Source organism: Ochotona curzoniae, unplaced genomic scaffold, assembly GCF_017591425.1.
Source record: "Ochotona curzoniae isolate NIBS_2020 unplaced genomic scaffold, NIBS_Ocur_1.0 contig_66, whole genome shotgun sequence".
NCBI lineage: Eukaryota > Metazoa > Chordata > Mammalia > Lagomorpha > Ochotonidae > Ochotona > Ochotona curzoniae.
In genome coordinates this window covers 5,021,246-5,044,043 of record NW_024466512.1, presented here as the reverse complement: position 1 = coordinate 5,044,043, position 22,798 = coordinate 5,021,246, and the positions used below count along the sequence as shown (strand labels likewise).

The window sequence follows — 22,798 nt, the reverse complement described above, 5'->3', positions numbered from 1 at the left end:
AGGGACACTGCCATCACAGCCTGTGTCTTCACTTGCTGCAGCACAAAGCCAGCCTCTAGCCTTGTCTTTATGAGAGCCCCAGGCTTCCCAAGCCACAGGACCGTGTGCTACACTTGTGCTTTGTTCCCAAGGAGCCCTCTGTCACCTCTTCCACTGCAGGAGCTTGCACAGTGCCTCTGAGCATGCAGTGTGGGAAGCCAGTACCACAGGCTGTCCCGGTGGGCTTGTCAGCAAATGGCCGAGCCCACTCCACTGCCTGCTGATGTTTGTGTTCTCGACCCGGTCGCCCAGGCCCAGCTGCAGAGTGGGTGTCGGGCAGGAGACCGCCTGCTTTGGGAGTTTGCTGGTGGGAGCCTCCAGCCCTAGGGCAGCCTCTTCTTCCTTTCTTAGTGGCTGCCCAGAGCAGACTCTCCCACGGCTTTGAGAGAACATGCAGCTGGCACGTGTGACTTTGCAGCTACCGGAGTTTGAAGTTTGTTTGCACCTTTCTCTCCGTGGCCTCCTTGATGTGCACAGCTCCTTTTGAAGTCCTGCTGGAGCAGAGGAAGTTCCTGGGGTCAGGCCAGCCCTGAAGGGGGCAAGTGTGATGGGGGAAGGGGATACTGGGGCAAACATCAGCTTCCACACTCTTGTAGCTCTTGAGTTCTGTGAGCCTAGGAGGGAGCCACTTACGACCCCCACCCTTGTGGGACTTTCTGGAAGGTTCCCACTTGTGGACAGAGAGCATGTGGGCAGCTTTTTAAAGCAGTACGGACTGCGTGATGGTGCTCACCACTCATTGAGGGAGGCCCATCATTCTCGTGCCCAACTTACTGAGCATCACTTTCCCTGGGAGAGGGTGTCAGAGAGGCTCAGAGGGAGTCAGGACGTGGCAAAAACACTGCCGATGCACTGCTTCATTCATTCACTCATCCACGGGACCAGCCTCTTGGAGTGCCTCTGCCATGCTGGAGATCCCATTCTCGGTACCGGGGAAGGGCGGCCATGAACAAGGCCACTGGAAAACACGCCCAGGGGTGGGGCGCAAGACCTCCAGATCCAATGAGGAGTACGCAGGGCCAGGGGTGGGGTACTGGGGAGCAGATGTAGGTACCAGCAGGTGCAGTCCCTGCCGCAGGTGGAGGGATGGGCCCTGTGTCTGTGGCCACGCTGTTCATGTCCTTCCCAGCCAATTGCCTGCAGGTCCCCAGGTCACCTGCAGGAGCTGCTGAGGATGGTCCTGCCTGACAGGGGCCGACTTACTGCTCTGGGACTTGGGACCAACGTGTTAACATCTGTCACTGGCCTGGGTCCCCCCAGCCGGTCCTTTATTGGAGCCCTTTCTTGGGCAGATTGGACTCTGCTGGGGGAGCCATTCAGAAGCAGGCCTGTGCTCAGTGAGGGGGCTGCGGAGGCGGGCCTGGGGTTGCTGGACAAAGCTGCTGATGGTCCAGAGGCATCTGCATGTGAAAGGCTGGTGGGCCTTTACTGCCTGCCTCCTGTCCTGGGCCACTAAAGCACAGCTGCCGGGCCCGCCAGGCCAGCCGGACTTTTGGAGCAGCGGAAGGAAGCAGTTCGGCCTCAGCTCCGGGTAGTCCCATAAAGCAATTCCCACTAGGACCGCCCCGGTCGCCCTGGTCTTGCTGAGCTGGGCCTTCAGTCCACCCTGCAAGGGGAGCCTTACAGTTTTCAGGGTGCTCGGGGGTCTTCCCAGGAGGAGAGGGAGCTGCAGTCTGGAGTCTGGCAAAGCTTTGGCTTGCTGCCCCTCCACCAGCTGGCCTGGGTTCCCATAGTCCCCAGGCAGTAGCATGGTCCTAGTAATAGTAATAACAGCAATGGGGCTTGCCTTCACCCCACATGTGGCCAGGACCTGCCAGCCTGGGGCAGGCACTGCTAGGACAGGGTTGGGGCAGGGGCACCTTTGGGATTCAGTCGACAGGAGCTTCTCTGACTCAGCCTGGACCTTGGGCAGGGTTTGTGATCCCTGTTGGGGGTGAGCCAAGCTGCTTTCAGAGCCTGAGTTTGGGGCGCAGGAGAGCATGGTGTTCTGTCTTATGATGTCAATGTTTTCACATTCTGGAGTCAGACGCGCTACCGTTGCGCTACGAGGTCCCCCTGTTTTCACATTCTGAAGGCAGCGGTGGCCTTCTCATAAACATTCCTGCCAGCCCAGAGTACAGAGGGCAAAGTCCGGTCTCTGGCAAGGGCCCCTCCCACGTACATCCCCAGGGTGACCGATCCTTCCAGACCTTTCCCTTTGACTTATTTAATTTGTTTTTTTCCAGAAGAGGGAGAGATTGAAACAGTTCCCCAAATGCCCACAACAGTGAGGGATGGGCCAGACTGAAACCAGGAGCCTGGGACTGCCAGCGAGGTGGGGACCCAAGTCCTGCCTGCCAGGCTGTGCACTAGCAGGAGGCACGAGTGTCAGGCCAACCTGAGAGGGGATCCTTGTCCTAGCAGGCGCATCCAGAGAATCCCAGGGTTCCATGAGGACACACTGAGGCTGCCCTGGCTGTGCAGGACACCCCCAGGCTGGGACACAGCTTCCTCGCTGGCCGAGCTTCCCCTCAGGGCCCCTCCTGCTGTGTCTATTCCACTGGGCATCTGGCTCCCTAGCAGCCAGCCCTGAGTCTCACAAATGGGCTTATTACCGTCACTGCCACTCAGTTTGTCCTCAAGCCTGTCCAGAAGTTACCATTGGTGCCTCATTTCACAGATGAGTAAACTGAGGTTGGGAGAGGTTAGATGATGAATGGCGGTCACACAGGGAGGAGGTGGGGCTCCTTCCTCCTGCTTGTGGGAAGCCTGGCGTCTACCCTGGCCCCTTCCCCACTCCCACATGGGCCCAGCCAGTTCTGGCTGAGTTTCTAGGGCTGGGGGCGGGGGTGTGGTTTGAAAGGCCTGTGGTAACCCCAAGCATGCCCTGAGTCACCTGTGTTACCCCGGACCTCAGTCGGCTTCTCTGGTGAAATGAGTACCTCAGGTTGGACAGTTTCCCAGGTCTGCCCCGGCCCGCAGCTGTGGTGCACTTGGCATTCACTGATGTTTATTCATTCCTGCACAATCGATGCTGCTGGGCTCAGTATATCCTCCCGTGGTCCGAGCTGGGACGGTGCTGCGTCACTGAGAACACGGGGCGGCTGTTCTGTTGGGCAGGTGAGGGGAGGCCCTGCCAGGGGCTTCCTCGTGTGCATTTGACCTCAGCCCCATGGGGTAGCAGGTCGGCTGGCCTGCACTGAAGCCCAGCCAGGGCCTTGCCACTGTGTCCCTGCTGCTGTTCTGCTGTCTGTGTAGACTTCGGACTCTGACGTCATAGGTTGTATGCCCCTGCACCGACAGTCCCCTGGGGGAGGATGGTTACACACTTGGGATGCCCACTTCCCATATCACAGTGCCTGGGTTCAAGTTGCTGTCCCCCCGCCCCTCGCCACCGTAGGAAGCAGCAGGTGGCACTTGGGTCCCTACCATCCACGTAGGAGACATGGATGGAGTCCAAGTCCCTTCCCTTGGCTTTGGCCCAACCCAGCTGTGGGCATTTGGGGGTGAACCAGGTATTTGGAGGTCTCTCCGTCTACTTCTTCTGCCCTCTTTGACTTTCAAATTAAAAAATAGAAATTTGACCAAGCAGAGGCGTGTGGGGAGGTGCTTTGTGTGGGGGTGTGATGGGGGTCTGTTTGGAGGAGGAAGTGCGGCGGGACTGGCTGAGCTGGTGGTGAAGGTCAGATGTATGCCTGTCACTCTTTGGGGTCTGCTGGTGAGGCCTGGGAGCGTGAGAGGCTCACAGTGTCCTCTCCGTGCCCAGCGTTGACCGTGTCGCCTTCACAGCCGGCCTGTAGGTCTGGGACTCCGGATCACAGGAGCCTGCTGTGCGTGCCTGGTGAAGCACAGGTGTAGGCTGCCAGCCGGGAACACCCCCTCCCCACCCTGACCCTCCAGCCAAGGTCTGTGTAGCCCCTCCTGCTGCACAACTCCACCCTGCTGCTGGGGCTCCTGCTTGACTTGGCATTTGTGAAATTCGGGTTTTTGGAGGAAACTAGCACTTTGCAGTTTTTGATTCTTCAGCTGTGTTTTCAATTTCCTGGGTTTTTTTTTTTTTAGATTTATTTATTTTTATTGCAAAGTCAGATATATACAGAGAGGAGGAGAGATAGAGAGGAAGATCTTCCGTCCAATGATTCGCTTTCCAAGTGACCACAGCCTGAGCTGATCTGAAGCCAGGAGCCAGGAACTTCCTAAAGGTCTCTCATCCGAGTACAGGGTCCCAAGGCTTTGAGCCGTCCTGGACTGCTTTCCCAGGCCACAAGCAGGGAGCTGGATGGGAAATGGAGCTGCCGGGATTAGAACCAGCGCCCATATGGGATCCTGGCATGTTCAAAGCGAAGAGTTTAGCGCCAGGCCCCTTGATTTTTTTTTCCTTAAAGATTTATTTATTACTATTGGAAAGTTAGATTTACAAAGAGAAGGAGAGATAGAAAGGTCTTTCTGCTAATTCACTCCCCAAGTGGCCGCAACTGCCAGAGCTGAGCTGATCCAAAGCAAGGAGCCAGGAGCTCCTTCCAGGTCTCCCATGCGGGATCAGGGTCCCAAGGCTTTGAGCTGTCTTATACTGCTTTCCCAGGCCACAACCAGGGCGCTGGAAGGGAAGTGGAATAGCCGAGACATGAACCAGTGCCTATATGGGATCTTGGCACACACAGGCAAGGATTTAGACACTAGACTGTCACGCTGGGTCCAATCTCTTGCTAAGAGGGAGGCCCAGCTGAGTCCATTACTGAATATAATTCTAGTGGCCCTGCTTGTGACCCAGGAGGGCAGTAGAGGACGGCCCAAAGCCTTGGGACCCTGTACCTGTGTGGGAGACCAGGAAGAAGCTCCTGGCTCCTGGCTTTGGATTGACTCAGTTCCAGCTCTTGTGGCCACCTGGGGAGTGAACCAGCAGGCAGAGGATCTTTCTCTTCAGTCTGTGCTTCTCTCTATAAATCTGCCTGTCCTGTAAACATGAATAAATCTTTAAAGAAAAAAAAAAATAGAAAAAAAAAAGAATATTCTAGTGCTGTTGGGCCTGAGTGCTGGGCACTTCTTTTCACAACCGCCCTGAGGTGTGGGCTCTCAGGAGGTCGTGGGGTGGAGGATTTGAGGGGTGGAGTTTTTGCTTCTCCACACTGGCCGCCATTTCAGCTGGGAGAACTCCCTGTTTGGCAAGTAAGGTGCGAGGTGTAGCCCTGCAGGCAGGAGCAGGTTTGGGGAGGGCAGATTGGAAGCCAAAGCTGGCAACCAGACCTCCTCCCCTTCCTCCTGGGTGGTCCTCCCCACGTGGGCCCATCATCTCTGGAAAGACAGATTGCTCACTAGTTCTCCCCGCAAAGCACCCACCAGGCCCTGAGCACTGTGCCCGCCATGCGTTGGACAGTGTTCCAGGAGGAATCCAGGAGAACCTGTTGCAGGAAAATGCCAGCCCCTGTCTGGCCCGTCAGGTCCCTGGCAGCCCTTGAATACCATCTCCCAGTTTGAGCTTCACTGTGGCCTGGGACCTGTGTTTCTGAGCCCTTCATGGTATTGTCCCCCAGGCTCCTTTGTGGCTCTGGGTCCCCTACCCCAGGCTGTCTGCTGTCCCCTGTGCACCTGGCCCGGATGCTGCCAACCCACAGTCCTATATCCGGCCCAGGAGATGCCAAGGTGGAGTCTGGGTTGGTAAAGGCAGGCCCTGGTCCCTGGGGAGGTGGTTGAGTCCTGCACCAGGATGCTCCCAGGTGCACCCCCAGCCCAGCTCTTCCTGGGCCCCAGGCATGGCCACGGTGCTGAATTCAACACAGTCCGAGCTCCTCCAGGGCCCTGAGCAGGTAGAGCAGAGCCTGGGAAAGCTGAGCTGTGGAGGGGAGTGTGGGCGAGGAGGACAGAGGGACCTGGTTCTGGGGACTGAGCCAGATTTGGCTCGACGGTGGGCTGATGAGAGGGCTTCTGGGTTGCAGGTGACATAGTCCTGAGGGCTGGAGGACAGAGGCCCTGGTGGGTGGGGGCTTGTGCCGCTCTTCCTGGGGAGGGAAGCCGTCCCAAGGTCACCTGGGATGTCCAATAATTGTCCCAACACTACCTGCCACGGAACAATAATGCGAGGGCTTTCATTATTTTCGGGTGAGCGCCCCTGGCAGATGCCGACAGCCGGCAGATGTGGGGAGTCCGAGGTGATTTGTAAGGGGCCGGCTCATCGGATGTCTGGTAATTGTGCTGCGAGCCGCTGTCACTCAGGTTCGTCCTGGTCAGCCCGCCGGGATGAGGTCAAGGGCAGTTCAAAGATCCAGCCAGGCCTCGGGAGCTGGGATAGATTCCCCCGTCTCCTGGGGTCCTGGGGTTGGAGACCCCTCCCAGAGCTGGCCCCCTTTGCGTGGATGCTCAGGCAGCTCTTGGGATATTGGCAGTAGGTGCTGCCGAGGGAACAAGACCCCAGAGACTGTGGCTTCGGTAGCAGATGCTGAGTGGTGCTTCCAGAGGCTGGGACTGAGGTCGGTTCCCATGACCAGCCATGCCCCCAGAACTACTTCTTTGTGGGCACACTGGGCAGAGCGGGTGCAGGGCCACCTGTCTCTGGGATCTCTTTTCTTCTGCTGCTTTTCTAAAGATTTATTTTTATTTGAATGACGAGCGTTATGGTAAGGAGACACATGCACAGATCTTCCATCTGCTGGCTCACTCCCCAGGTGGCCAACAGCCAGAGTTGAGCTTGAGTGGTGCAGGTGTAGGGCCCAAGGATTTGAGCCATCCTACACCAGTTTCTCAGGTGATAAGCAGGAAACTGAATCCAAAATGGAGCAGCCAGGACATGGACCAGTGCCCACGTGGGATTCCGGCACCATAGACAGAGGCCTAGCCTAGTCTGCCATGGCACCAGCCTAGTGGTCTCTTCTTTTAAGCCTGGCATCATTTGCCTCTTCCCTTCCTTTCTCCATATCCAGTCCCACTCCCCCCATTCCCAGGTTAGGGCTTCTGCCATGGCAGGGACCTAGGCAGGTCTCCTCATTAGTGCTCAGTGCCATCGCACACTTCTGGTCCCCAACGAGTGTGCACAGATGTAGCCTGGCACAACACTCCTCCTTGGCCTTAGGGGGCCCTGGAGCATCGAGGGCCTGTGTGTGTGTGCTGGGAGAGCTCTGGCCATGCCACTTGGGCTCAGCTGCCTGCAGGTTGTGTGAGCCAGTCCCTCAAGAGGGTGATGTTGGCTCTCCCCTCGCAGGCTCCGTTTCTCAGACAGCTGGTTTTTAGAGAGCCACCTGCAAGCCAGGCACCTGGCCCTGGGCACATGAGATCAGCAAACCCCCTTCTTGCCCTTGGGTAAGCAGACAAGGTCAGGTTAGGGACACGACTGTGGACACAACGGCAGCACGGTGCCTCCTCAGGCCAGAAGAATCCAGCTTTATTTTCAGTAACTTAAAAATAATGAAGAGAGTTGTCACTGGTGGTCAGACAGGGCCCGTTTATTTGAAAGTCAGAGAGAAGAGAGAGATCTTCCATGGTACAATTGACCACTACAGCCAGGCTGAAGCCAGAAGCCGAGGACTCTGTCTTGGTCTTCCAGTGGGTGGCAGGGCCTCAAGGACCTGAAGCAACCTCTGCTGCTTCCCAGGCACCTTAGCAGGAAGCTGGACAGGAAGTAGAGGAGGCAGGACTCGCCAGCCTGGTATTCCAAGTGGCTATTTAACCCAGTGCTTCAGTGCCTGACCCTCCCTCTGGATTTTCTCAGGAATAGAACCCATTTCTCTGTTTTCAAACTTTAAGATGTATTTTTTATTAGAAAGGTAAATTTACAGAGAGGAGAGATAGAGGTCTTCCATTGCTTGTTTTATTCCCCAAATGGCCACAACGGCTGGAGCTCAATCCGGAAGCCAGTAGCTTCCTCCAGGTTTCTCAAACCAATGCAGGGTCCAAGGCATTGGGCTGTCCTCTGCTGCTTTCCCAGGCCGAAAGCAGGGAGCCAGATGGGAAGTAGAGCAGCCAAGACACCAACCGGCGGCCGTATGTGATGCCAGCACCTGGAGGAGGATTAGCCAATTGAGCAATTGTGCTGATCTCAGATTCCATTTCTATACCTAGTACTTTGATTTTATTTATTAAGTATTATGATGGATGGTCCCTTAGCTCATTTTATTTGCTTGTAAGAGAGAAAGAAAAAACTTTCCCATCTGCTGGTTCCCTCCTTAAGTGCCTCCAGCAGCTGGGACTGGGTCAGGCCAAGGCCAGGAGCCAGAAGTTCAGTCTTGGTCCCCCAGGTGAGTGACAGGGGCCTGCCTACTTGTGTTAGCAGGACACTGGAAGTGAGGGTGGAGCCAGGACACGAGCCCAGGCCTTCGGACAGTGGGAGTCCTAGGTGACCTCTTAAGCACCAGGAGTGTGTCGCCTGCTTGCCCTGCCTGCCCTGCCTGTCTGGCTTCTCCATTCGCCCCCTTGCCCTGCCCGCCCCTTTGCCCCACCCGACCCCACTGTCCCCCTTGCCCTGCCTGCCCTGCCTGTCCCACTCACCCCCTCGCCCCACCCACCCTGCCTGTCCCGCTCGCCCCACCCTCCCTGCCCGCCCTGCCCACCCTGCCTGTCCCCCTTACCCTGCCTGTCCCGCTCGCCCCGCCCTCCCTGCCCACCCTGCCTGTCCCCCTTACCCTGCCTGTCCCGCTCACCCCGCTCGCTCCACTCTAACTCTTGCAGTGTTCGTTTGAGACGGACTTCTGTTGGGTTTCAAGGAGGCCTGGTGGCTTCCGCATCCTAAAGCGACTTGTGTGACTTACTCCCTTTCCATCCCCGTGTGAAGTGGGGTTTGGAATAACAGATGTGAGGCTCTGTCATCTTGCTGTCACACTGATTGCTCACTGTTCTGAGAAGGTCACATCATCATTCATTAGCTGTAATTAGTCCCTCAGGACCCCTGCACTTCTTCACTCAACTGCTCCATTAACTTGGGTGCGAATCGCACGTTCCAGGCACCAGTCGATGCAGATCTATCCATAATGTACAAGGTGACGCTATTAGTTACAATATATTAACTGCCTAATTTAAAAATAAAAAAGCTGTCTTTATGAAGGGCAATTAACCACTAAGTGTAATTGATAATCCATAAACCTCTGATTAGGAAACACAAATACTAAGAAAGGAATGAATCACCTGGGCCATTGTAGAAGATATTGCCAACTCCTTGGTCCATGGTCAGGCTGTTGTAGGTAGACCAGATGTCTTCCTAATCACACCTGTCAGTTCTGAGCCTGGGGCTCTGGAGACTCAGTGCAGTGGGAATGTAGATTTTCCCTGCAGCAAGTGAGGTCATTCGGTCTTTGCCTGCAGTTGACATCTCAGCAAACACTTCTGGGGGCTTGCTGGGCTCCACATCCTGTGAGCAGCACTCAGCATACTGAGGCGAACAGTGAACTCCATCCCTGAACTCAAGGAGCATGTAGGTCAGAAAAGGACCACACAGAGACACACTTCAGTTGGCTGATGGGAAATGTGGCTGCTACAAAGAAAGAAAAACAGATGTGACAGACAGAGGACAGAGGGACACCACACAGGTTGGTCAGAGGAGGGGACATTGGATTGGAAGCCACCGCCTTTTCCTGTGAGGGTCGTGCTCGAGCCTCCCCTGGTGCCCTCTCAGGCGTCCTCCGCCCCTGATCTCTTAGCCAGCTCCACCTTCCATGCACACCAAGCCTCGGGCACTCTTTCTGCTGGAGAGGGCGGGGCCGGTGCTCCTGTGTGTGATGCTGAGCCATTCTTCGCTCCCCATGCCTGCCTTTTCCTGCCCCTCTTAATGCAGCCTGCAAAACACAGCCTCCCTCGTCCTGGGAGGTCTTCTCTAGGGCCCCACACTGGGACAGGGCAGCTCAGGAAGCTCTGCCTTCCTGCTCTTGACCTCCTGTAAGCTCAGGCCCATGTGGAAGCCCCAAAGTCTGTACCTCAGGAGGAAGACTTTGGGGGCTTGGTCTCCTCTCCTCCCTCCCCCAGAGTGGGAAAGGCTTGGTCTCATGGAGGTTGGCGTTGGGGGTAGAGTTTTGGGTCGGGCTTAGCTGCTCCAGTAGAGATGGACTTCAAGCCATGATTCTGGGTGTCTGGTCCCAGGTGTGTGTCACGCCTGGGTTCCTCTGGTTGAGGTCACATCCGTGAGAATGAGCACACACTCAAGTATGCTTCTAAACTATGCACTTAACCCTACACCACTTAGAATGTAGCACGTAGGTTGAAAGAACGGGTGGGTGGGAGTAGACATTCAGCCTAGTGGTTAGCACACACCCCACATTCCACAGCAGAGCACCTGTGTTCCAGTGTGGCTCCAGCCCCTAACTGGTTTCCTGCCAGAGTGCATGCTGGGAAGCATCAGGCAGTGACTCAAATAGCTGGGTTCCTGCGTTGCATACCCAACCCCTGACGGCACCTTTGCAGACATATGGGGAAGTAATCTTATGAATGGCAGCTCTGTCTCTTGTCTTCTTTTGGGGCCTCCAGCTGTCGTCCCCCCAATCCTTCAGTTCAGATCCTTGAAGTTCAGCTGCAGCCTGGAGAGCTGGGCTTGTCCAAGGGAGGTGTGTGACCTGGGCCAGGGGGCCTGGTCTTGGCCGTCATCCACCCACCCACCTACCCACCAACTCATGCTTACGTGGATGCCTCCCTGACCCTTGCTGGGGCCACGCTGGGCTCTCTGCCTCCTGGGCAGGCACTTGGCTGCCCCCAGGTCCCCTGCTGAATCACTTTCCCTCATCTCCAGTGGACCTGTGCATTCTCACCCTGGAGGGCCCAGCTCCAGAGCTGCTTCTCCAGCCAGGCCTGCTTCGGCCTTCCTGCCCCCACCCCCGTCGCCACCTCTACCTGCTCCCCTCCTCTTCCATTGCAGCTCTCTTCCCAGCCTCCATTCCCTAGCCCTGACCTGGTTCTGAGGACAGGGCTCAGCCTGCACCCCAAGTCTGGTGTGAGGCACTTAGTAATTTGCAGATGGCAGTCATGTCAGTGGGAGCCTCCTTAGGGACCTGCTTCTTGCTGTGCCTTCTGAGAGCTTGTCGCGGTACAGCCCACCTGCAGGAGGCCACCAGGGATACCAGCTTGGAGGAGCTCCATGCTATTGGCAGCAGTGGTATCCCGCTCAGAGCTGGGCTAGTGCAGGGTGGGTATTCTGGAAGCCCCTCCTGGAGTTGCCTGTCACCCCAATGACACTGGTAAACCTTTCCTCACTGACAGTGATGAGAGCAGACTGCAGTTGGTCCCTCTTCCTGTCACCTTTTTGGGAGATGTAGGTACAAAGTTGTAAGTTCTGGATGCACCTGTCTCTAAGGCAGAGTGCCATGCTGTGTGAGCAAAAAGATATAGAGAAGCAATGGGGAGCACTCAAAGGTGACCTCTAGCCATGCCAAGCAGCGTGGGGTGGCGTGTCCCTGTTGGAGGTTGCAGATCCCTCATGGAAGGGGCGTTGTCTGCATGGAGAGGCGTGGCCCACATGGAAGGGGCGTGCCCAGGTGAAGGGGTGTGTCCTACATGGAGAGGCATGGCCCACATAGAAGGGGCGTGTTCTGCATGGAGAGGCGTGGCCCACGTGGAAGGGGCGTGTACTGCATGGAGAGGCATGGCCCACATAGAAGGGGCGTGTTCTGCATGGAGAGGCATGGCCCACGTGGAAGGGGTGTGCCAGGTGAAGGGGTACTTGTTCCTGATGGTGGGGGCAGAGCTGCTTTGTGAGAAGAGAAGCCTGAGTAAAGAGGCCCAGGTGAAGACACCTAAGGGGTCTCAGGTGCACTGAATCCAGTGAAGAGGTGGAGGCTGTGGGAGCGTGGTCTGGAGTCCCCTGAAATGGGGTTCACTCTGGTTCAGGAACCCCAGTCTGAACATACTCAGGGGTCAGCCAGGGCTGTTTCAGGGACCCTGAATGCTCTGGGACTCGACTAACTGTCCTTGGAGAAGGGTCCTTCTCTGGGCAGCTTCTCAGGAGGCCACGTTTCCCAAGGGACACTGCCTCTTCCCCCAGACTGAAGCGGTCCCAGCTGAAGGTGAGATTCTGCACCAACGAGTCCCAGAAGTCACGGGGGAAGCTGGTGTCCGTGCTGCGCCGACTGGGATTTGATATTTCCGAGGATGAGGTGACTGCCCCGGCGCCCGCTGCCTGCCAGATCCTGAAGGAGCGAGGCCTGCGGCCACACCTGCTGGTCCACGATGGTAGGTAGCCCTCACGGGTGTGGTGCCCTTTTGCAGGTGGGGCTGGGGGCAGCGTCTCCAGCCCAAACCACCGAGACGAACACAGGTAATGCTGTGGGATAAGAACCATAGGACAGAAACCCCAGGGGGCTTCCTGCTGAGGGCAGGTTGGCACACAGCCTCACACCACAGGGTTCCTATCAGGTTCAAATGGCTTTCCTAGATATAAGGAGGGCCAAGGGACCAGGGAACAGTTAGGGGCAAACTCCATTTCCTGCTGAGAGAATCGGAATGGAGATCTATGGCTGTCTGGCCCGTGGCACCTGTGGCCTTGAAGCAGCAGCACGTTCGGCTGCAGCCTGCCAGGGGCCCCAGGAGCAAGGTTTGTGTCCCAAATGCAGGAGGAGAGCCCTCGTGACTCAGCAGGGAGGATCTAGGATCTAGCAAGTGAGTGTGTGATCTGGTACCTCCTATTTAAGAAGGGACACTAGCTTCAGAATGCAGGACCCCTTCTGCTTCGCCCAAGCTTCCTTCCTTCCCCTGTGGCTCATACTTCCCATTTTCCAAACCACTGGGAGCCCCAGAGGTGGAGGGTGCTCCCGGAAGGTGCCACTTAAGGGTACAGGCGCCATCCTTAGAAACCCTGTTCTTAGAATCCCCTTGTGGAGTTCTGGGCATTACTAGTGTTTCAGGACTGTCCTTAAAGCAAGTGGGTTTTAGAGAGACACTGCCTCGCCCCCCCACCCCCCCACCCCCAAAGAGGGGCTGCTGGGTATGGGGGGGCTGGTGGGAGGGTCTGCATTGGCTCCAAGCTGGCACTGAGCAAGGAGCCCTACGAGCAGTCGCTGGAGCTCAGAGCTTGTGAAGGAGAGGGCAAGGTGGACCGACGCCCGCTCAGCCCCAGGCCTGCCCTGCAGTAAATGCACCTGAGTTCATTTTCAAGTTTTACTTTTGTTGGATCCCTCCTCCCCATTGCCTCATCTGAATATTTTCCTAGGAGAATTTCCAAACATACCACGGAACTCTAAGAATGTTCTTTGGAATATTTTTATACCCATATTCCAAATTCTGTCGCTGTCTCATGCTTGCTTCTCTGGGTGTCTGTCCATCTCTTTTTCCATCCCTGCAGACGGCTCTCTGTCATTTTGAATGCATTGCAGGGTGAATTGCAGGCATTGCTACACTTAAATCTGGGGTGGGAAACCTGCGTTTCTCTGCCCAGAGCCACTTATAACATTTGCAGGCCATAAGAACTAATTAGCTTAAAACGAGCCTGCCAGAGCGATTACCTTCGGAGTCCCACCTGGGTTTGCCTTGGTAGGGCCAGACTTGGTGCTTCCCCAGCGTCAGCTACCAGGCCAGACTTTTCCCACCCTGCCCTCGGGCCTTCAGCGTCTCCCAGCATTCAGTATTTGCACATTTTCCTGTTGTAAGATTTACTTACAGTGGAACGCACAGACTTCAGGTGCACTTTTGCTGGGTTTTGACAGCTGCATAAGCGAGGGCCCATCACCCTGGAGACCCCTCACACCCTCCCTGGACAGATGCTAGTCCACTGAGACTTTTTTTTCTTCTTCTGTTGGTGTTTACTTGGTTTAGAATTCCACAGAAACAGAATCGTGTGGTCTGTAATCCATTGGAGGCCTCAAGACCAGCCCCAGGCCTGTGACTTGCTGATTGCTCCTAGGACTCCGAACGCACTGGTAGCACACGGTTGTGACTTACCACCGTGGAATACGGTTGCTCGGCAGGGAAAGGGGGCGATGGGGATTTGCCTGACGGATCCTGGGGTTTGGGGTGTGCAGCAGCAGCCCTCCAGGATTGCCTGCAACACACTCCAACTCTGTCCTTCCGCAGCTTCCCTTCTTAGCTGCACTGCTGTGGGTGGGTCTGCTGCCTGGCACAAAACCCAAGGAGCTGCTGGAACAGGTGCCTGTGTTGGGAAGGGAATCCTGGGAGTGCATCTGTCTCCCAGGAGCTGAGCTTCCTTTGTCCTTAGAATGGAATAACCCTCCCCCATCTTCTACCGCAGAAATAAGCAATGCGTCTCAGGGGGCTGGGCAGACCTAGCAGGCAGGGTTGCAGGGGTGGGGATGCTGGCCACACTGCCCTGTGGCTTGACCATGCACACTGTCTCCCTCTAGAAATCCGCTCAGAATTCGACCAGATTGACACATCCAACCCAAACTGTGTCGTGATGGCAGACGCCGGTGATGGCTTTACATATGAGAACATGAACCAAGCCTTCCGGGTGCTCATGGAGCTGGAGCGGCCCGTGCTCATTTCCCTGGGGAAAGGGTAAGTCGACTCCAGGGAGAGTCATTTCCAGCTGCTTCCGATGAGACCTTGCGGTTTTCAGGCCTGGCACTGAGGAAATGGGTGGGTATTTGCTTAGCAGAAGGTGCTAGGAATGCTGAGTTTGGAACCCAGACCAAACCTGATTCCAGCTGCCGGCCAGTGCAGACCCGGGGGCAGGGTGGGCAGTGACTGAGTCGATGGGTCCCTGCCACCCATGTGGGAGAACTAGATTGAGCTTCTGGAACCAGCCCTGGCCATCATGGGCATTTGGGGAATGAACCAGCATCTGGGGGGCACTGTCTCTGCCTCTTGAATGAAATTTTTAAAAGATGGTTATATTGATTTGAAAAGTGTAGCATGAGTGAGAGATCTTCCATCCATCTGCAGGTTCACTCCCCAAATGGCCACAATGGCTGAGCCCGGCCCAGGCTGACACCAGGAGCTTCTTCTGGGTCTCCCATGTGGCTGCAGGGGCCCAAGCAGTTGGGCCGTCCTCCACTGCTTTCCCAGCCCCATGAGCAGGGAGCTGGATGGGAGGTGGAGTATTTGGGACTCGAACCAGCGCCCATCTGGGATATCAGTGTTGCAGACGATGGCAACAACACTAGCCTTTCCCCAGTTGTGACCCAGTGCCCTGTGAAGCCATCCTTAGGTACTTTCCCAGGTGCAGTAAGTACTTGGGCTGTTGCCACCTACACAAGAGACCTGGGCAGAATTTGAGGCTCCCGGCTTCAACCTGGCTCAGCTTTGGCTCAGCTCCTGGCCTTCAGCCACTGGGAGAGTAGACCAGTATGTGGAAAATGTTTCTTCTCTCTCTGTCTCCCCACCGCTCTGTCCCCTCTGAGTAACTGCACTTTTCAAATAAGTCTTAAAAAGTCAGATGGAGGTGGGCGTGAGAAAGTGAGTGTGAAGCGAGCACAGGGGGCTTCCTCTCTTTTTCTTGTTTTTCTTCATTTTTCCTTTCCTCTCTTAGTTTCTTAGGAGATTAGAATACATTGTCCTCAGTAGCTGCTGGTTCAGGTGTGTGGACCCGTGGTCAGGAGAGGCTGGGGGTGATGAGCAGGTGGTCATCTTTACAGAGGGAGAATGTTGGGAGACTCAGAGGCCAAGTGTGGCTTGTCCCAAGTTGAGTTGAAATTTGATCAGTGCAGGGCATGTGGTGTTGAGTGGCCCAGGGGCACCCTCAAGTACCCGCTAGGCTGGAGGCCCCTGGCTGCTTTGGTCCGACCGAGTGACCACACGGTGCATGCGGTCTGAGCATGCTTCTGTGAGCCTTGGTGTTCAAGTCTCTCACTGCCTTTTTTTTTTTTTAAATATAAAAAGATTTATTTATTTGAAAAGATGGGGAGTGACACCTTGGCCGAGGACGGGCCAGGCCAAGAGCTTCTTGATCTCCACGTGGGTGCAGGGACCCAAGCCCTTGGGCCTCTTGTGCAGCTTGCCCAGCTCCGTGAAAGAGCTAGATTGAAAGTGGAGCAGCCGGCACTTAGACCAGCACTGTAGGCAGAGGCTTAATTTGCTGTGCCGCAGTGCCGGCTCCCAGTGTCTGTTGGAACAATCGGTGTAGGTGGCTTTGGATGGCTGATACAGTACATGTTTATTGAAGAAAAATGGAAAATGCAAATGAACATAGGAAAACAAGTATTTTTAGTCCTACTGCACAAGAAAAACTGCTGTCAACATTAAGGTGTGCACTCCTCCCAGTGTTCCCAGTGTAAACAGATTCTTGGGGATGCAGGTAGTCACAGTATGGGGGTCGGACTCAATCTCGTCTTGTCATCTGTTTCCTGCTCTTGGTGGGCTTTGTCGGTTTCCTCATGGGGACCAGGGGACCCATGGTGCGTCACATGCTCCCGTGCTTCCATTGACGCCTGTTGCTGAGTGTTTAGGTGCTTCTGACTTGTTGCCATAGCAACAGTGCAACACTGTGATGAGTGGCCTTGTGTGTTTCAGATGAGGTCCTCCGATGTCACTTAGCATGTTGCCTTGTTTGAAAGGCAGAGATAGAGCTCTCCCACTGCTGACTGTGCCCCATGTGCTCACGATGGCTAGGACTGGGCAGGGCCAAAACTTGGCCATGGGAACTGATCCTAGAACCCCATGTGGGTCATACGGACCCGACCACTTTAGCAGGCCCTGCTGGCGGCCCGTCCCCCCGCCCCCTGCCTTGTGCATAAGGACATGAGCCAGGAGCTGAGTAGCCAGGACTGGAGCCCAGGGAGTGCACCATGGGATGGGGGCTTCCCCACCTGCCACTCAGCTGCTGTGCCAGGTGCTACTCAGAGCAAGTGTTGTGGAGGCTCCTGGCACATGCAGCCCAGTTGCTGCCCAGAGAGCTGGAGTGAGGACTTCCGTTGTCAACCAAAACGCTTCCAGAACTATAGACTCATGAGCTCCTGAGCCTCCTGCCTGGGCACTTGGGACTCCCCATCCCAGCGTTGTACATAGCGCAGAGTTCAGGGCCTTCTCTGGAGAAGTGAAGTGGTTTCCAACTGGTGCTTTCGATGCTGGGGCACCCACCGTGTCCACCTGCTGGTATCGCCAGCAATTGACAGGCTGAGGCAGGGCTTTGGCAAGTGCTATGTTTGGTTTATTCAGCCTGGAGCCCTGCATGTGGTGGGCAGAGTTGTTACCACTTGGCAGGTGGACACGCTGAGGCCTGGGAGCATGAAACAAGTGGGTACATGCTGGCAAGATCAGGAATGCCACGTGGCCTGGTCGACCTCAGAGCCTGGGCCTGTTGCTGCTTCACTGCATCTGGAGCCTGTTTGGCCCATATGGAATTACAGAATTTTTGAGTAAGTTTTTAAAACTTAGCTATTACCTACAGTGTCTGGATTGCTGAATTCTGTTGAGGAACCAGGCAGCTGTGGTGGCCCAGGACTGCCGCCTTTGTGAGCGCAGTGACCAGTGGCCACCCCCCCAGCTCCTGCTGTGCCCATCTCCAAACCAGCAAGCGCCTTTTGTAGATTTTGTCTCCACTGAGAAATTGTCTTCCATGCTGTGTCCCTATCACAGACAGGCAAATGGAAGTTTTCCCGGAAGGAGAGGGCTGAGCATTTTTAGGAAGTAAGCATCTCTGAGGTGTTTGTCATATATGATGTGTTCTGCATGAGGGTTGAGCCTGTAGGGTGTCTGCAGGGGTTAATCCTGGAGGCCGGGTCTGCAGGGCCAGTGGTGCCCCATCTCCCGCTGGGCCCCTTCTGCTCCAAGGAGGTCGGTCTTGGTTCTACTCATACCTTCAGCTGATTGAGTGAGGTCTTTAAGGGGTTGAGGGTGTGGGGGAGGGGTCATCTGAACTGTTAATGTTATGGGCTAGAGGAGGCAGTGCATTGGCACAGCTGGTTAAGCCACACTCACATAACGGGTTCAAAGCCCAGCTGCTCCACTTCCAGCTACTGTGGCTGGGGAGCTGCAGATGACGGCTGATGTGCTCGAGTTGCTGCCACTGACGGGTCACCTGGATGGAGTTCCAGGCTCCTGCTTTGGCCCGGCCAACCCTGGCTGTTGTGGTCACTTGGGGAGTCAATAGTGAATGGAAGATCTCTTTCTCATTATAAAACTTTTCGGGTAAATAAATCTTAAGAAGAAAAAAAGTTTATCTCGTCTGTTGAAACACCTTCACAGAAACATGTCTGATCTTATTACATGAGCATTCTGGCCCAGTGAACCTGACACATAAACTCAACCCACCATGGCTTTGTGAACGTGAACACCTGCAGGTTGTCACTGCCGTGTCACCATTGTGTGCGGCATACTTTACCAGGTGTGGCCTTTTCAGCAGCAGTGACCAGCTGCTCACCAGAGAACAAGCGTAATTGAAGAGTTCTGTTACAGCTCGTTTATGTTCAAATGTTTTCTGTGGAAGTTTTCTTGCAATTGTTTTCTGAAGAAATTGGCTTTTTAAAAAGATTTATTTATTTTTATTACAAAGTCAGATATACAGAGCAGGAGAGATAGAGAGGAAGATCTTCTGTCCAATAATTCACTCCCCAAGTAACTGCAACAGCCATTGCTGCACCGATCTGGAGCCAGGAGCCAGCAGCCAGGAGCCAGGAACTTCCTTTAGGTCTCCCACACAGGTGCAGGATCCCAAAGCATTGGGCCATCCTCGACTGCTTTCTCAGGCCACAAGCAGGGAGCTGGATGGAAAATGGAGCTGCCGGGATTAAAACCGGCACCCATATGGGATCCTGGCGCGTTCAGGGCGAGGACTTTAGCCACTAGGCCACGCTGCGGGGCCCAACAGTGGCTTTTTAAGATGCATTTGTAATTGACATGGTAACTCTACATGAGTAGGGGTGTGTGTGTCATATTTCATTATATGGTCAGTGGGTGTGCATGTGTGTGGGTGCTGTGTGACCTGCAGTAGGTGTGTGCAGTGGTCAGTGGGTGTGCATGTGTGTGGGTATTGTGTGACCTGCAGTAGGTGTGTGCAATGAGCAGTGGCTGTGCATGTGTGTGGGTGCTGTGTGACCTGCAGTAGGTGTGCAGTGGTCAGTGGGTGTGCATGTGTGTGGGTGCTGTGTGACCTGCAGTAGGTGTGCAGTGGTCAGTGGGTGTGCATGTGTGTGGGTGCTGTGCGACCTGCAGTAGGTGTGCAGTGGTCAGTGGGTGTGCGTGTGTGTGGATGCTGTGTGACCTGCAGTAGGTGTGCAGTGGTCAGTGGGTGTGCATGTGTGTGGGTGCTGTGTGACCTGCAGTAGGTGTGCAATGAGCAGTGGGTGTGCATGTGTGTGGGTGCTGTGCGACCTGCAGTAGGTGTGCAGTGGTCAGTGGGTGTGCATGTGTGTGGGTGCTGTGCGACCTGCAGTAGGTGTGCAGTGGTCAGTGGGTGTGCGTGTGTGTGGGTGCTGTGCGACCTGCAGTAGGTGTGCAGTGGTCAGTGGGTGTGCATGTGTGTGGGTGCTGTGTGGCCTGCAGTAGGTGTGCAGTGTGTAGTAATAGGAGCTGGGCATTAGGCATAGCCATCACCTCAGACACTTGTCATTTCTCTGTGTTGGCAATCCTTTATACCAGGGAATTTGAAACATTGAGTGGATTGTGGCCAACCCCAGTTATTCTGTGTGTTGTAGAACATTCCTCCAATAATTGACTTAATTATTAAAAGTTATTATCCCACATTAGGGTAATTAAAATAGGTTATGTTTGGCAAAAACAAAACAAAACAAGACAGTTATTCTCAGCCTTGTCATAAATTTAGTAAGTTGTTAATGTGTCCCCAGCTGCTGTAGGTCTGATTTTGACTACAGGTTTGGGTTTTAACAATCTGAGCAAGGACCCAGCAGCTCCTGGGCCCGGGGACAGCTGCTGGGTGTGGTCACACTGCTGTCAGCAGCTGGGGTCTCTGCCGGAGGAGAGGCAGGGGTGTGGTGGGGAGGGAGCAGGGAGCTGCGTCCTGCCCCTGGAAATGCTGTGATTTGTATTGGGCATCTGTCTGCGCTGAGGATGGGAATTGGCTTTGTAATTTCTTCCGTCACGCTGCCCTCAGAAAATTAAGCTGTTTACGCACCAGACGAGGGAAGGTTAATGGCTCTTCAGGGAGAGGTCAAGTGGTCATTTGGAAGGCAGACTTGAGCTGAGCCGGCGGAAATTGCAGGAGCAGGAGCCGTGGGTTCCAACCTGCTGGTGTGCTCCATGCTGCCTGTGCCTCCCCCCCCACCTCACACTCCCATCCCGGGCTGCTGTGGTCATGCTGTGTCAGGGTGGCAGGGAGCAGCCCATGAGACCCCGTGTGGAGACCCCTGGGGCCTGTGCAGGTTAAAAGAAATCCAATGGCTTAGGTTGACTGCCTCCCTAGAAAATGGCTGGCTGACAGCTGACCTCCGTGGCCTTTCCTTTTCCTGAATAGATCAGAAATAAGGCCTAAGGCCCTGTAAAAGCAGGCACAGGTTCTGGTAAAATGGGAAATACTGGTTTCCAGGTTTGGAGTCTGGAGAATGCTCTCTATGCATCGTGAAGCTTAGCAGCACACAGACAGCTTCTGATTGTCCGAGTTGCATGTCTGAAGCCAGCAGCAGTCGCAGCCCGAGGGTCACCTGGAAGGCTTTCCAGACGACAGAGGCCTGCTCCCATCTGCTGGCCTCCTCTCTTCATTTATAACCACTAGTTCACCCACCAGATGGCCATAGCAGCCGGAACTGGACCAATCTGAAGCCAGGAGCTTCTTCTGGGTCTTCCACTTAGGTGCAGAGGCCCAAGGACTTGGGCTGTCCTCTGCTGCTTTCCCAGCTGCATTAGCAGGGAGCTGGATGGGAAGTGGAGCAGCTGGGACTTGAACTGGCACTCGTGTGGGATATTGGCACTGCAGGCAGAGGCTTACCTTGCTAGCCACAGTGCTAGCCCAGGAAGCACTGCTGGAATTCTATATAAAGGCAAAATCTGTCTGAAATTTGGATTTAGGACATGAAATTAGGGGCCATTCTAAGAGGGGGAGAATTGCAGGTCCCTACTGTGTCTGCCACATGGGTCTGGCACAGTCCTCGTATCGAAGGAGCCCATTTTCCCAGGTGCAGGCTCAGGGTGCACAGCCTGGGTGGGGGTGGAGAGGCTGAGGTTTGCCTGGTAGGTTGGGTCCTGTGGTGACAGGAAACACTGTGCCCTCTGCAAACGCCACCTGTTGGTGGGCAGGAGTTGGGTGGGCATGGCTGGCCCTGGGCAAGACCAAAGCATAGGCTGCAGCGGCCCAGCAGCAATGCAGGCCCAAAGCCCCGAGCGAGTGGCAAAGGGCCACATGGCGGCAATGGATGTCACTGGGTAGCATAGGTTCCTGCAGCTGCAAGGCATTGGGCAGCTCAGAAAGGAACCGGCAGGCCTGGGGCAGCAGCTCGGCCCCAGGGAATGCCATTCTGATGTTAGGGTGGGCCCCAACCTCACACCTGGCAGGCCCTGCTCTTGCTCCCCCAGCTCCCCCAGGGGTCCGGTCTTGCTAGCCCTCAGCCCCGACGAACAGCTGTTTACAGTCGCGTTCTTCAGGTTGTTGGGGGCAGCTCCCCCTGCCAGGTACCCTGCTAAGAACTTTGTTCAAGTAGTGCTGTAATCCATGAGATGGGTACTGTGCATTGTTGGTTCTGCCCATTTTACAGATGAGGAAACTGGGACTCGCGTGGTTTATGCAACCCTGGGTCGTACTGTTCTGTTCTCAGAGAGAGCCTGTGATGCTTCCAGTTCAGAGGGCAGGGGAGGAAGGAAGGAGAGGAGGGAAGTTGATGTGATGGATCTTCCCAACTCATTCATGACTCTATAAAACTAAGCCCCCTTCTAGTTGGGGATCACTGAGTCCTGACCAGAGCAGTGTGGCTTAACCCCTCTCTTCCCTCTGTCACCGACAGCTTTGCTCAGGGAGACCTGGGCTTTGTCCACAGGTGCCTGGAGGCTTGGGGCTACCCCGGCTGTGGCAGGCCCAGACGCTGAGACCGTCTTCGGGGAAGGGATGCTCCTGCAAGCTGAGCCCATCTGGCCTCTGAGAGCCGAAACGGCCGTCTTCTCCTGAGGACATCTGGCACCTCGCTGCTGCTGCTAACAGCACTCAGGGGTTTGGCTTGTGCTGGGAACCTGCTGGCCCTCCTCAATGCACAGGTCCTTGTGGGTCCTTCTGCCCCTGAGGCTCACAGCTGCTGTTCTGTGTGAAGGGTCTGTGACCGCCTTGATGGACTCACTGACCTTCACCATGGCTGCACCTCTTGAGCCAGGCCCCAGCTCTGCTCACCTGGTCACTTTTGCTCTCTTCCAGGCGTTACTACAAGGAGACCTCCGGCCTGATGTTGGACGTCGGTGCCTACATGAAGGCCCTTGAGGTGCCTGTCTGGTCCCTCCACAGCCCGCTCCTGATCTCTGGCTGCCTGCCGTGCTCTGTTCTCTCTGGAGCAGAGCCTGGCACATGGGCCACTCCCTGCTCGTGTTTTGAGGCAGGCTCTGCTGTTTGGGCTGCCAGCCCGCACTCCCTCTCCACTGGGATGTAGCCCTGGCCTGTCCTCCCTGGCACTCCCCAGCCCTTTGAGGTGCCCTGTGGCCATGCCTGCCTGCCCAGCATACTTTCTGCCCCTCACCTCTCAGACTCACAGCCATCTGCAGCCCTCAGGCGCTCTGTCCAGGCCCCGGGAAGAGCCATGTGGAGTCTGCTGTGTCCTAGGTGCCCTCAGTTGTCCCTGCCCAGAGTGCTGGTCAGCCTCCCATCACAGCCTGTCCTCACTGCTGGCACAGCCCCCTCATGGCCCCTGGCGGGTGGGATGGGAGGGCTGGTGAGGGAGCTGGGTGGTCCATGGGCCTGAAGCTGGCCCTCAGGAGCCTCCAGCTGCGGCCCCTGGGACACCTGCTGCAAGTGGGCCTTGGATGCAGGGCACCTGGCAGCAAGTGCCAGCACCTTGGG

At 55.6% G+C, this 22,798-nt stretch overlaps 1 protein-coding gene across 3 annotated transcripts in view; it reads left to right on the top strand.

Moving 5' to 3' along the window:
• The window catches only part of LOC121164076 (phospholysine phosphohistidine inorganic pyrophosphate phosphatase), a 74,435-nt gene that overhangs the window by 4,227 nt on the left and 47,410 nt on the right, over positions 1 to 22,798 (top strand). For 2 of the 3 annotated variants that reach the window (XM_040991959.1, XM_040991960.1), the window contains exons 2-4: positions 11,966 to 12,153; positions 14,277 to 14,430; positions 22,163 to 22,226. In XM_040991959.1, coding sequence (XP_040847893.1) covers positions 11,966 to 12,153; positions 14,277 to 14,430; positions 22,163 to 22,226 — 406 coding nt within the window. The remainder of the gene's footprint in view (positions 1 to 11,965; positions 12,154 to 14,276; positions 14,431 to 22,162; positions 22,227 to 22,798) is intronic. The other variant, XM_040991961.1, reaches the window with a different exon arrangement.